Genomic DNA, 14,145 nt, shown 5'->3' on the forward strand with positions numbered 1-14,145 from the left:
CAACGGCGCGGTGGCCATTGTAGACCGTCACTGCTCGGTGGCCCGTTCGTCATTAAAGTCAAAGTCCGATGGAAGTCGTGGGCCGAAGCGAATGGGGAGACGCCCAAAGTGAGGGTGTTGTGTTGGAGAGAAGGCAGGCACCAAGCAGTCGCGAGGGACGAGAAGAAAGAGCTCGAAAGTCAAGCGCGGTCGGTCAGTTAACCAACCAACGAACCAATGGGAATGGCAGTCGGGGGCCCGAACGGGCGACAGCCTCCCGGGGCCGCCTAGCGCGCCCGGAGGACCCATAACTTCCCATCAAACAGTTGGGACACAGACCAGGCTGAGGCACTGGCTCAGGCACAGGCGGAACGCTAAAGTCAGTCGGGCGGAGCCAAGAAGCCCGACTATTTCTACCCTTGTCCCAGTGCCAGTCCGGCGCTCCTTCCTCGACCCTTGACCCCGGCCCCGGTCCCACCCCTGCCCACACCCTCTTCTCGATGGTCCTTTCCCTTGTTGTGCTCGTTTGTCCACAACATGTCCCATTTGCACCTTCCCATTTAGCACACACATGGTGTAGTAGTTCCTTGTTCCTGGGGCAGCCACGATGTACGAATGTTGGTACTTCTCAGTTCCGAGTCTCTTGCCTCTTCCTGGCAGACACCAGACGCCTCTCAAGCACTCGCCCACGCCCACGCCCCATTGTCTCCTTGTTGTCTATCCCCTTCAACCATTCCGTAGACCAAGCCTCCCCGTCCGTCTGCTTACATCGGAAACGATTCTTGCATCTCCCAATCCCCATCCCGTAACGCTGGCCCGGCCCCTCTCGGGAACGGCGTGTCCAAGTACATTCAGTCCATACCCGTGTCTACATCCCACCCCCCTTTGGTCTGCTCCATGGACCTCTAGCCCCGGTCTCCATCTGTATCTTGGCCTAAGCTCGCTCTCGCAGGTCTAGCAAAGCAACCCGCTCACTTGCTCACCCGCCGCCGGCCTTTTGCCTCCAAGACTGGTTCACTGCACTATCCGTTGGCACCCCTACTTTGTGTTGCTGGCGAGGCTCATCGACGCTTTGCCCAATTGGTCTGGCCTTGTTTCTCTCGCTCATCATCCCCGTGTCTTTCTCCCCTCAATATCATCTCCATCCCTCCCTCGCCTTTCCACACGATCCCACTTGTCTTTCCTTCGTTCATCCCTCGAGATAGTCCGCCAGACTAACCCCCCAAGGCGACCTTAGCAGAGAGACAGAGGTTTGTACTTTGAGCCTTGTCGCTTGTCCTTTGGCCTGCATTCCTCGATAAGACTTCAACTCGACCTCGAGCCCGACAAATCTTTGCCTTCGTCAATGGTAGCTTGAACATCTCCATACTCTCGCTACGCTGCCCCTCCGGCTCCACTTGGAAACCTATACACTCACTATCGCTTCCAACCCCCCCGATCCTCCAAGCAACCTGGTCTCATCCGTCCTTGGGTTCGGCCTCCTGTTGGATGCTCTTCTTGTTCGAACACCGCAGATTCCACCGTATTGCTTTTGTGTGACTCTTAGAGGTACTGCTCCGTTATGCCGTGTTAAATCCACTCAGAGTGAGTATATCGCAGCACCAATACTAACATCGCTTTGGACCAGCCCGAATCGTTCTACACTTGGTCGACGACTCTCTGAACACTTGCAGAGCAGGTAATCTTTCTACTCCGCCCGCGAGCTCCTCAGTTCCAAGAAACCACCACAGCCCCCATCCTCGACAAGATGGGCATCGGTGGCTATTTCAAAGCCGATAAGGCCCAAACATCTGGCAATGGCAGTTCGACGCCTCAGCCTGGCCGCGCAACCACGGGTCAAATGACGGAAAAGGGGCCCTCCAAGGCGACGAACGACATGGAGCTTCAACCGCCTACCCCTCGCTACAATTCTCGGCCTCAATCCATTTCCGGCCGGTCTACGCATTCCAATGGTAGCTCCATGTTCCTCGACGACATAAAGCACGAGGTCATGGTCAACTACCTCTACCAGCAGCAGTGCTCTCACCTCTGGGTCAGCGACGGATCCGGCGAGATCGAAGGTGTGCTTCTGCGCAAGGCCAGAGGCCAGTACATGGCCTGCCCACCGCAGCTCGGCAACTCGCCCTTCGCTCAGGCTTGCTCCGCGCTCAACGTTCAGTGCGCCATGACCGTCAACTCTCGCGTCATAAAGACATTCCTCCAATGGTCTCCCGACGCCGTCGACGTCCCTCTGATGAACGGTCTCAGAGTTCAGATCCTCCCCACTGTTGAGGATCTTCCCAGAGCGAGAAAGCATCAGTTCGCCGCTTTCATTGCCGCCGAAGGTCTTCTGGTTGTCTGGGATGACGATGCCCTGCACCTGGTTCAGAGAGCCAAGGCGATCGAGTCGGAGCTCATGGAGCTAGTCTGGAAAGCTGGTGCTGAGGATGAAGAGGGCGACGAGAAGAAGGGCCCCAACGCTGTCGAATACGAGATCGACGAGGAGAGTGGTGAGATCAAGCCTGAGAGCAGACCTGTCCATCTTCTCAACACCTACTTGGTGTCCTTGACGCTCGTCATCGTCGTTGTTTCTCTCGGCGCCGCCTGGAGACAACTCGCCATAGAGGTTTCCGTCGATGGAGAGTACCTGCGCCTGGTCCTTGTTGCTCTGTTTCCGCTCCAGATCTTCTTCACCCTCTTCTTCGCTCAGGTTATTGTTGGTTGTTTGGCTCAGATCTTCGGACCCATCCGTCAGTTGACCATCAACTCCAAGTTCTACTCGGCTCGGCCTCCCCCGAGGCTGCAGGGCTCGATCCTGCCCCACGTTACTGTCCAATGCCCAGTGTACAAGGAGGGTCTCGCTGGTGTCATTGTACCTACGGTCAAGTCCATCAAGCAGGCCATGTCCACTTACGAACTTCAAGGTGGCTCCGCCAACATGTTCATGAACGACGACGGCCTCCAGTTGATCTCCGAAGAGGAGCGCCGCGCACGTATCGAGTTCTACGCTGACAACAGCATTGGCTGGGTTGCGCGTCCCAAGCACGGCGAGAATGGATTCACCCGCAAGGGCAAGTTCAAGAAGGCGTCCAACATGAACTTTGGCCTGATGATCTCCTGCAAGGTCGAAGAGAAGCTTCAGGCCATCAACCGCCCCGCTGAATGGACCCAACATGATGAAGCCCAGGCCTATGAGCATGCACTGAAAGATGTTCTCGAGCAAGATGGCCGTGCCTGGGCCGACGGTAACATCCGTGTCGGTGACTACATCCTCATCATCGATTCCGATACTCAGGTCCCTGCCGACTGCTTCTTGGACGCCGTGTCTGAGATGGAGCAATCTCCCGACGTCGGTATCATGCAATTCTCTTCTGGTGTCATGCAGGTCGTCCACACGTATTTCGAGAACGGCATTACCTTCTTCACCAACCTGATCTACAGCGCCATTCGATACACCGTCTCCAACGGTGATGTTGCCCCTTTCGTCGGTCACAATGCCATTCTCCGCTGGAGTGCCATCCAGCAGGTCGGCTATTTCGATGAGGATGGCTACGAGAAGTTTTGGTCAGAGTCGCACGTGTCCGAGGACTTTGATATGTCGCTCCGTCTCCAGTGCCAAGGCTATATCATTCGCTTAGCTGCTTGGGCCGGCGAGGGTTTCAAAGAGGGTGTGTCTCTTACCGTGTATGACGAGCTTGCGCGCTGGGAGAAGTATGCCTACGGCTGCAACGAGCTTCTCTTCCATCCTATCCGCACCTGGCTTTGGAGAGGCCCCTTTACCCCCCTGTTCCGCAAGTTCCTGTTCAGCAACATTCGTTTCACCTCCAAGATCACCGTCGTCTCGTACATTGGCACTTACTATGCCATCGGTGCTGCTTGGATCATGACCTCCGTCAACTACTTCCTCATGGGCTGGTACAACGGATATCTTGACAAGTACTACGTCGACTCGTGGCAGGTCTGGTTCTCCATCATCATCGTCTTCAACGGTCTTGGCAACGTCGCTCTGGCCATCATGCGTTACCGCCTCGGCGAGAAGAGCTTGCTGGGGGCCTTTTGGGAGAACATCAAGTGGACATTCCTCCTCGCCATTTTCCTCGGAGGCCTGAGTCTGCACGTCAGCCAGGCTCTTCTGGCTCATATGTTTGAGATTGACATGACTTGGGGCTCAACCTCGAAGGAAGCCGAATTTTCCAACTTCTTCATCGAGGTGCCAAAGGTTCTGAAGAAGGTAAGCTCTCTTATACCACTTTCTCCCTTGAAGATGTCGGCTATGTGCCCCACGTGCCAGTGGTGCTTACTGATGTCCACCCACCCCCCTTCCAACGTCAAATCAAATGTGCCCTGTCCGAGTCGCGCTAACGCTGTCCCAATAGTTCAAATTCTCCATGCTGTTCTCATGCATCTTCATTGCCGGCATGATCATCTTGGCCGTTGCGCCCTTCGTCCCCTACGACTGGCGCATCACCGACTTCGTCGCCATCCTGCCCATGGCCACTGTCTCGGCCAGTCACTTGCTCCTGCCCATCGCACTCAACCCTGCGCTCATGACCTTCTCATGGTAATCAGCCTATCGCAGATGGCTTGGTTGTGTGTTCCTTTTTTCTATTTTCAGGGGCCCTACGGGGCGCATCTAGACGTTGTACAGTTGGCTTTTCTTTCCGCATCGATATAGATAGACTTGGGACGGAGTTGCGACCGGTTTTGATACCTAGATCCTAGCTTGAGCACATCACAACATTGGATGGAATGGGGCTCGATTATATTTTTATTCTTTTCTTATCCTCTCTTCCCAGATATGCAGCAATTTGCACCTTTATCTGAAGACTAATTTTACCTCATGACCACAAAGCTGGTGGCCGGGAACGGGTCTAGATGGAGTAGGGTAACGTTAACATGGCTTGGACCACGGAACAACGGGGTATGAAGTAGATGTCGCTTTTCCAAGACGGACAAACACTCAAACATTGGCATATAATCCCAATTTCGCAAAAATTCAGATGAGGTTGATTTTGAGTAAACAGAGCCTCTCCTTCATTTGCTGACTATATATGTACGCCGAACGTTGTCGGTGAGGACTTGTGGTAAGCGCCAAAGCAGGACACAGACAAGTGGAGTTGGTTCAAGCCAGGGGGGGGGGTTCCCGAGTCCCAAGACAAAGTCGAGTAGGAAGCAGTAACTCACTCGATACACAATATGTCACGAGACTTGGCACACCAGCACAAAAACCAACGAAGAGACGCGAGGGAGGTAAGAAAAGCGCCGAGTGATCGGATCAAAGCCGCTCCATCGTTCAGAATAGCTGTCTAGGGGTGCTTCTGTCTTGTCATGCCCGTGGTGACAATCTCGGATTCGAAAATAACAACGCGACAGGAAACCATGAAGAAGAAATGTACCGCCTGATTCCCATCCCGTCTATATGCAGAACGCCGTTCTAATCCCGTTCCAAACACGAGGTAGCCCGCCCCTCTCTTCTCTACGGGCCTCCCCTTTGGCCGTGTCTGGTGGTGGTAAACCTGAATGCGCTTTAGCAGGTACCGCCTCGGTATCTATCTCTCTATTCCCAAGATATATGTGAAAAGCAAAACCCCAACTTTTTATTCAGAGGTTGACCGAGGATCAGCCACTTCTTTCCACAAACAAAAAAGAAAAAAGGACAAAAGGTTATGAAGACGCGGTCGTATCATCGTCAATCATGACTGCGTTTACTCCTCGTCATCCGTGTCAGGAGGATGGGGGGTTCCCTTGGGGCTGTTGAGCCACTCAATGTGTCGGAGGCGACGGCGGACCTCCTGCTCCTTGAGCTCCTTCTTGGTCTTCTTCTTCTTCTTGCGGGCACGGAACTTCATCTCCGAGTTGTCCTCGGCGCCCGAGTTGACGGCGCTGTTGGCGACGCTGTTGGCGACGCTGGACACCGCCGTGGAGGCAATGGCGCTGCCCGGTGCGCTGCTGTCCTCAAATGAGCCGAGATTGATGGCAGCGTTCCCGCGGAGGGCGACGCGGCCGTCATTGACGTGCCATTGCTCGGAACACAGAGCACCGACGAATTCCTCGTTATGGGAAATGAGGATGACACCGCCCTTGAACTCGCGGATGGCGACGGCAAGACCACCGAGGGAATCACGGTCCAAGAAGTTAGTAGGCTCGTCGAGCACCAGCAAATGAGGGTTGTTCCACATGGCACCGGCGATGACGACCTTGACCTTCTGGCCACCAGACAGCGAGCCGATCTCGTTGTGGTTGGCGATTTCGGGGTCCAAGCCGAGGTCCTCAAAGTGCTTAGAAATGACGGTGGGCTGGAGCTCACGGTAACCGAGACCCTCACGAGAAGCCTCGTGGTCATCGAACTCTTGGATGAGCTTAGAGAAACCCCACTCGATCATCGTCTCACGGGAGACCTGGGTGTTGTACTTGGGGAGGTAGCCACGCCATTTGCTTCATTGTATTAGTCCATCTTCATTATCAGCTTGAGGGGCCGTCCGTTGCTTACACTTCGTATTGGAAGGTCTTCTTGTACTTCTGACGACCAACAATGGTCTCGATCTGGCGGGGAGACTTTCCATCCTTGAGGTCAATGAGCTTTTCCATCTGCTCACGATCCTTCTCGGAAAGCATGCGGGTCTGCTTCATGTGGACCTCGCGATCATCACCGTTGGCGTAACGCCACTGGAGGTACTGGTTGGGCGTCTTCTCGAGATGCATTTCAACGTGCTCAAGAGCGTGCTGCTTGATATAACCAATACGCAGGTTGGGGTGCTTCTCTACCTTTCCGGTGGTGGGATTAACCTCGCCAGTGAGAATCTTGATGAGAGTAGACTTGCCGGCACCGTTGGGGCCGATAATGGCAACTCTGGATGACAGAGTAAGCTGGCAGGTGACATCGCTCAAAGAAGGCTTTGGGGCCTTGGGGTACTGGTAGGAGACGTTGGTCATGCGGATGATGGCACGGGTCAGAGACTTGACACCGGTCAATATGCCCGGGGGCGGGAACTTGAACTGGACCTGGGAAGCAGAAAGCGTGTAGTAGCTCTTGGCCTCGGGGCGGAGCTTGACAAAATTGGCCAGGTTGCCCTTGTAGCACGCGAGCTTCTTGTTGGGTTCGTAGTGGTAGATGTCGGTTGTGACGTTGTCGAGGAAACCGGAGTCGTGGGAAACGATCAAGCTGGTAATCTCGGGGTGGCTCTTGAGGTAGGCCTCGAGCCAGGCAATATTGGCAACGTCCAAGTGGTTAGTAGGTTCGTCAAGCAGCAGAACGTCGGCGCCCTTGAGCATGGCACGGGCCAAAGCCAACTTCATCTTCCATCCACCAGACAGTGAGCCGACCTTGTGGGACTGGCGGCCGTCAGGGCCGTCGGTAAAACCGAACTCGGCGAGAACCTCGACGACCTTCTCACGACCACGGGCAGCGATCTCAGAGTCCTTCAGGACAAAATCCAGGATGCTAATGTCGGCATCCTCGCCCTGGTTGTGCTCGACGTAGATGGTGCGGAGGACGTCCTGAGGGGGAAAGCCCTCCAGCTTGCCGGTCGCAATGCTGCGCATCAGCGTCGACTTGCCGGCACCGTTGCGACCGCAAAGACCGTAACGGTGGCCCTTGAGCAGTCTAAGGTTGGCGTGGGACAGCAGCAACATGCCACCGTATGCCAAGGAGAAGTGAGCATTGACGATCTCGGTCTCGCCATCGTCCTCCTTCTCGGGAACACCGTACTTGCGCGCATCTTCCTCAACGTAGTGCTTCTGAACACCCTCGGCGACGGCAGTGTTGGCACCGGGGTTCTTTAGCAGCGCCTGCAGATAAGGTGCGATTCTGCCGGAGATGCGCTGCACGAAACGGTGGTTGACATCCTCAGCAACTTGCTCGGTGATGTAAGGACGGGCCAGCTTGAAGGCATCGGCGTCAGCCAGGCCACCGCTCTTCTTGATCTCGGCGTCAAGGATCTTGCCAACGTCGTCGCCGGAAACACGCTCGATAACATCCTTGTCGTCGCCCATGGCCTTCTCGATGACGTCGAGGGCTCTCTTGGCCAGCTCTCGGACCTCAGGGAGGGAGGCGCGGTCGTAGACACCCTTGACACCAGGCTGCAGCTTGGGCAGGAAGGTTCTGGCCTCGATGGGGTCATGGACCAGCTTTGTCAAGTTCTCGACGACAACGACGGTTTGACGGAGCACCTCCTGGGCGGTGGTGGGGGTGTTGAGGGAACGCTCCAACAGGGGAGTCAGGAGAGCAAGGACAGGAGAGGTGACGACAGCGACAAAAGTCGTCATGGACAGGGCGTGGATAGCCTTGCGCAGGGTCTCGGTGGAGGGATGATGCATGGTTTCGACTAGGAGGGGAATACGAGGAGCGACATCGTCGTTGGACATGAGGCCAGTGAGGGCGGTCATGGTCAAGACAGCCTGCTTCTCGACCTCGGACTTGAGGTCGTGCATACCGCCTTCGACGAGGGGGATGAGACCGGCCAGCTTGGTACCCATGGACTCGCGGAGGATGTCCTGCTCTTCGGCCTGCTCCTGGGTGGAGCCGACCGTCTGTTTGGCTTTATCGGCAATTTTCTGGAGAAGGAGGAGGGCGGCAGCGGTGCCCTGCCACTTTCCGGTCTTCTTGGCGAGATAGGTGTGCAGGACGGGGAGGAGACCGACGATAAGAGCCTCGGGGCTCAGGTTGTTGAAGAGAGCATCCAGCGCGTATTGGGCGGACTCGCGAACGACAGAGCCCTTATCAGCGAGCGCATCGAGGGCGCAGGGAACCATGCCGCCATCCTGGAGCAGGAGGGCGACCTCACTCAGAGGCGACTTTGGGGGCAGACGTTCAAAGAGCGCGCCGAGCAGGTTCTGGGCAGACTCGCGCAGCTGAGCGGACTTCTTGTTGGCAGCGGCCTTCTTGACCTCGGCGAGGATCCCATACTGGTGCAGACCAGCGTATCCAGTCGTGTTATTCAGGACTTCGCAAAGACCGTATGCGGCATCGACCGAGGCGGCTGAGGTGGTGGCTGTGAAGATCGAGTTCAGGAAGGCGGAAACGTCCTCCTGGGATGGCGGGGGAGGGGCATCGCCCTTGGCCACGACGGTCATCGTCGCTTGCTGTTCTTGCTGCGATAAGGGCGGGGTTACAGGGTGAGGCATAGATGCGGCGGCCAACACTCTGTATAATGATAGAGAGAAAAGGAGAGAATGAAAGAAAAGGGATGAGGGAAAAAGGACCTCGCTTCTGCTATTTCGAAGGAGGAAGAGGGGGAGAAAAGCGCTCGTCTGTCCTCTCTCTTGGACTCCGAGTTGTGCGGGAGTGCGTTTGTATGAGAGAGAGAGAGAGAGAAGGTTGTCAGCACCAAAGTTTCCCCGTAGCAGCACAATTTTTTTTCCCTTCCCACCTTGGGTAGATTGGGCATGTCCGGGCGCGATTTCCCCCTCCCTCTCCCTCTTTGTCCCTGTTATCCACCAGCAGAATCGCATACTTGGCCCATGTGAAATTTTTTTGCTGGGGTACGCACTAAGGGACTTATCCCAGGGCAGCCTGTCCCCTATCGTGAGCGTCTCATTGGTTGGAGCACCCGGCCCTCTCCATACTCGCCTGAATTATCTGTAACGGTACGTACCCCTGTCTCCGTACCTCGTCTTTTTCGCTCCGCTGGGAAGGGCTTTTGATGCCCGAATTACCAATCCAACGACGCTGTCTGTCTCGTTGCTCGCAAGTAACTCGGCAACAGCAAGATCTACACGCACAGGCAACAGCGGCTCTGGGTAGGCGGGCTGTTTCCGGACCAGAGGATTGTTCCGGTCATGGATGTCCTATAGGAGAAGCTCGGCCTACCATGCGGTAGTGCCTCCGTCTCGGCGTAGACCGGAAATCTAGGGTAGGTTGATCGCGCAGTCTCCGACTGGCGGGCTTTCTATTCCTCTTTCATTGTCGCATATGCCACCTTTCCTCTAGCGATAAAAACAGCCATGGCTTAACGACCTAGCAATATGCAGGGCTACTGTCAATTGGGTCAGGGTATGAATACCCGACGGCTTAGAAGTATTTTACCAGGCCTCTCGAAATCTCTACAACGAACCCGCTAAATATGGCAAGGGTACTTGAACTGAAGGTTGTTGACAATCCTTGACGGTCGACACAGCGACTCAGTCGTGCAACTGCATCTTGCGGATTTTTATGAAATATCCAACGAAACTCGTCGCCTTCATACAGCCATGTACTTATCCGCACATTATTTGGGGCCGAGAGCTGCAATCCAGCCTCGTGGGTGCCCGTCACGCGAGGCGGTCCAGGTTGTGCATGATACGGATAGGTATTGGCATGAGAGTAGAGTTTGCAGAGAAGGACCATCGGACGGAGAGGGAAACCCTCGTGGGCGCTCGCTCTTTTGAGGCTCAACTATTTTCTGGAATGTCGTGACTCGTCAGGGTCAGTCTGTGAACCTGCGAATGGCTCCATGTTACTTGCATAGTTTTGATATCGGCGTTGCAGGTGTACCATTTCCAGCATGTGCCATCCGTCATGACCTACAGCAGTACGGGACACGAGCAACCGAGAGGCGGGAGATCTTCGGGAGCGCTGGAGGGACGCGCGTGGGTTGGCTAGGACTGGAATGGCGATGCGAGCGAAACAGTTGGGAATTCGGCATGCTTTCAACCCATCCAATTGTGCCAGGCTACTACACTACCTAGCCAGGCTCTGGATGTTTTAGGGGACGGTAGGCCCGTGCTCCCGACGTCCCGCACCAATCAGCGGGGAACACTGCCAAACTCTTAGAAGGACGTCACTCGCACGTGCCTGGAGCTGAGAGCTTCAGTGTTGAAACAGCAGTGGGGGGAACATCGCCCCACGTTGGGACGGTCCCCCGTGGGCGTCATCGCTAAATGGGACAAGCCGCAGGCCGAGCTGCAAGTCGAAACCTACCTAGTGTACTGGGAGAACAGACCTAGTACCCCGTCCTACACCCCGTCATCCTCTAGGTTGTTTTGGCACTCTTTCTTCCACCACAATTCGACTCCTGGAGTCATCCATCATTTGATTACCCAACAAGACTTGCAGTGTAGACCAGCATCACACCCCAATTGCCATTCCACGCCAACGATAACCGGATCGGTCAACCCAAGTACGCGGTCTAGAGGCGCATTGAGCGATGGTTCGCTTGGTGACTTCGAACTGTGCTGTCAGAATAAGCCGCTAGACCTTCCTGGTGTGCTTGTTTGACACGGAAATCACTGTTTTTCTTGCACGTCAAGCGTGCGCCCCCCCCCCCCCCCCCCCGTTGGCTCGAAGCTTCCATATCTACATCCAATAAACCTCCCACGAGGCGTCACATTTGCGCATCATGGACCCCAGCAACCAGGGTCTCCTCGACAAGTCCCGTGGCTCTTACGACAGAGACTCTGAAGACGGCTCAGACATTGATGTCACCGACTACCTACCACGAAATGACCAGAAAGAGGAATCGTCGTTTCCGAAGCCCGCTTTCCTTTCCAACAGGTTTCCCGGCTGTCTCGCGGCACTCAAAAGGGCCTGCCATGGACGCTCACGATTATGTCTACTCGTCACCGCCCTTGCTGTCATCATGTGGATCATCATCAGCGCCGGAGGTGCCGTCATGTACAAGAAGTTCAAGAGCGCTCCGCCCACTGGCCAGTCGCCGCCCTGGTACCCGACTCCGAAGGGTGGCATATCCAAGAACTGGGCCGAGAGCTACAAAATTGCCGCCGAGATGGTATCCAGGATGACGCTTCCGGAGAAGGTCAATATCACCACTGGAACCGGCTGGATGATGGGTCTCGCAGTCGGCACAACCGGTCCCGCCGTTCACGTTGGTTTCCCCCAGCTTCAATTGCAGGACGGGCCGCTCGGCATCCGGTTTGCTGACAATGCAACTGCCTTCCCTGCGGGCGTCACTGTCGGCGCTACCTGGAACCGCGAATTGATGTACGAGCGAGGTAAAGCACACGGACAAGAGGCGCGAGGCAAGGGTATCAATGTGCTCCTGGGGCCTTGCATAGGCCCTCTTGGCCGCTTGCCGGCTGGTGGTCGCAACTGGGAAGGTTTTGCCGCCGACCCATACTTACAAGGCATCGCTGCTGCCGAGACGATCAAAGGTATCCAGGACCAGGGCGTTATGGCGACAATCAAGCACTTCGTGGCAAACGAACAAGAGCACTTCCGCCAGAGTTGGGAATGGGGTCTACCTAACGCCATGTCGAGCAACGTTGGGGACCGGGCAATGCATGAGCTTTACGCGTGGCCATTTCTCAATGCTGTGAAAGCAGGCGTCGCGAGCGTCATGTGTAGTTATAACATGGTCAATAACTCGTACGCGTGCGGCAATTCCAAGCTCCTCAACGGCATTCTGAAGGACGAAATGGGTTTCCAAGGATTCGTCATGAGTGACTGGCTCGCGCAGCGTTCGGGCGTTGATAGCGCTTTGGCCGGACTGGACATGACCATGCCCGGCGATGGACTGTTTTGGTCGGACGGCAAGTCTCTCTGGGGCCCCGAGCTCACCAAGGCCGTCCTGAACGGATCCGTCCCTGTCGACAGACTGAATGACATGGTTGTACGCATCGTTGCCTCGTGGTATCAGCTGGGACAGGACGACAAGAAACTGTTCCCGAACGAGCTCCCCAACTTTTCCTCGTGGACCGACGATAAGATGGGAACGCTGGCTCCTGGCAGCAAGACTCCTCAGGTGGAGTTTGAGGTTAACAAGTACGTCAACGTGCAGAGTGATCACTCGGACGTGGCGCGCCGTGTCGCTGCTGAGGGCACCGTCTTGCTCAAGAATGAGAACGTTCTGCCTATCAGTAAAGACGGCTTCATTGATGCCAAGCGCAAGCGCCACGAAGGGAAGCTGAAGATTGGAATCTATGGCGAGGACGCCGGCCCCGGCAACGGACCCAATTACTGTAAGGACCGCGGTTGCAACCAGGGCACGCTCGGCTCCGGATGGGGCAGCGGCGCGGTTGAGTTTCCCTACCTCGTAGCTCCAGTGGAGGCCCTGAAGAAGGCCTTCAAGTCTGAAAAGGTGGAGCTGTCCGAGTTTCTCACCAACTCGCCCCCGTTCAAGAAGGACCCATCCATCTTGCATGACCAGGATGTCTGCATCGTTTTCGCCAACGCGGACTCGGGTGAGGGCTTCTTATCTTGGGGCGGCATCAGCGGAGACCGAAACGACCTCAAGCTACAAAAGGGCGGAGACGACCTCATTCTCCAGGTCGCCGATAACTGCGGCAAGGGCGATGGCAACCCGGTTGGGGGTGATACTATCGTAGTCATTCACTCGGTTGGGCCCGTCGAGATGGAGCGATGGATCGAGCACCCTGGCGTCAAGGCGGTGCTCTATGCGAATCTGCCCGGACAAGAGAGTGGGAACGCTCTCGCCGATGTTATCCTCGGTGATGTGAACCCCAGCGGCAAGCTGCCGTACACGATTCCCAAATCGTTGAAGGACTTTGGACCGGGCGGGCAGATTCTGTATCTGCCCAACGGTATTGTGCCTCAGCAAGACTTCTCCGAGGGGTTGTATATCGACTACCGCCACTTTGACAAGCAGGAGATTGAGCCTCGCTTCGAGTTTGGGTTTGGCTTGTCGTACACAACTTTTGACTTCTCCAACGTTGTTGTCGAGGGTGTCAAGCCCAAGAGCCCACTCCCAGCGGCCCGCCCGCCGCCGGCTGCAGAACCGCCGAAATTCAGCGACAAGATACCCGAAAAGAAGGAGGTGCTGTTCCCCGAGGGCTTCCGGAAGCTTGAGAAATATGTCTACCCGTACCTGGACACCGTGGACGACATCTCGACGGAGCCGTACCCCTACCCAGAGGGCTACGACGTGGAACAACCCCTCTCGGAAGCCGGTGGTGAGGAGGGCGGAAACCCGGATCTATGGGAGATATACGTCACCGTCAAAGCGGATGTAACCAACACCGGCGCCGTCGCCGGCAAGGTCGTGCCCCAGTTGTACCTCACCTACCCGAAGGATGTCCACGGTGTGGACTTCCCCGTCAAGGTGCTCCGTGGATTCGACAAGTTCAACCTGGAGAAGGGCGAGAAGAAGACTGTGACGTTCAACCTGACGCGCCGCGACCTCAGCTACTGGGATGTCCACCGCCAGAACTGGGTCATGGTCACGTCTGGGGAGTACTCGTTTCTCGTTGGCGAGAGTTCGAGGCAGCTTTCCAGAGTTGGCAGCTGGTAGTATG

At 55.9% G+C, this 14,145-nt stretch overlaps 3 protein-coding genes across 3 annotated transcripts; 2 read left to right on the top strand and 1 right to left on the bottom strand.

Annotated features, from left to right (window-relative positions):
• Positions 1-1,726: 1,726 nt before the first annotated feature.
• Positions 1,727-4,523, top strand: GLRG_07571 (uncharacterized protein; the record flags this gene model as incomplete). The annotated part of the gene is made up of 2 exons (XM_008098386.1): positions 1,727-4,189; positions 4,335-4,523. 2 exons carry the CDS (start codon positions 1,727-1,729, stop codon positions 4,521-4,523), a joined length of 2,652 nt encoding a protein of 883 aa, XP_008096577.1.
• Positions 4,524-5,663: 1,140 nt separating this feature from the next.
• GLRG_07572 (ABC transporter) lies at positions 5,664-9,081 on the bottom strand (the record flags this gene model as incomplete). The annotated part of the gene is made up of 2 exons (XM_008098387.1): positions 5,664-6,393; positions 6,449-9,081. The coding sequence occupies 2 exons, from the start codon at positions 9,079-9,081 to the stop codon at positions 5,664-5,666; spliced, it is 3,363 nt and encodes a 1,120-aa protein (XP_008096578.1).
• Positions 9,082-11,273: 2,192 nt separating this feature from the next.
• Positions 11,274-14,141, top strand: GLRG_07573 (glycosyl hydrolase family 3 N terminal domain-containing protein; the record flags this gene model as incomplete). Its single annotated transcript, XM_008098388.1, has 1 exon — positions 11,274-14,141. The coding sequence occupies one exon, from the start codon at positions 11,274-11,276 to the stop codon at positions 14,139-14,141; it is 2,868 nt and encodes a 955-aa protein (XP_008096579.1).
• Positions 14,142-14,145: the final 4 nt, after the last annotated feature.

The sequence above is a fragment of the Colletotrichum graminicola genome (genome assembly GCF_000149035.1).
Source record: "Colletotrichum graminicola M1.001 genomic scaffold supercont1.33, whole genome shotgun sequence".
Classification (NCBI taxonomy): Eukaryota; Fungi; Ascomycota; class Sordariomycetes; order Glomerellales; family Glomerellaceae; genus Colletotrichum; species Colletotrichum graminicola.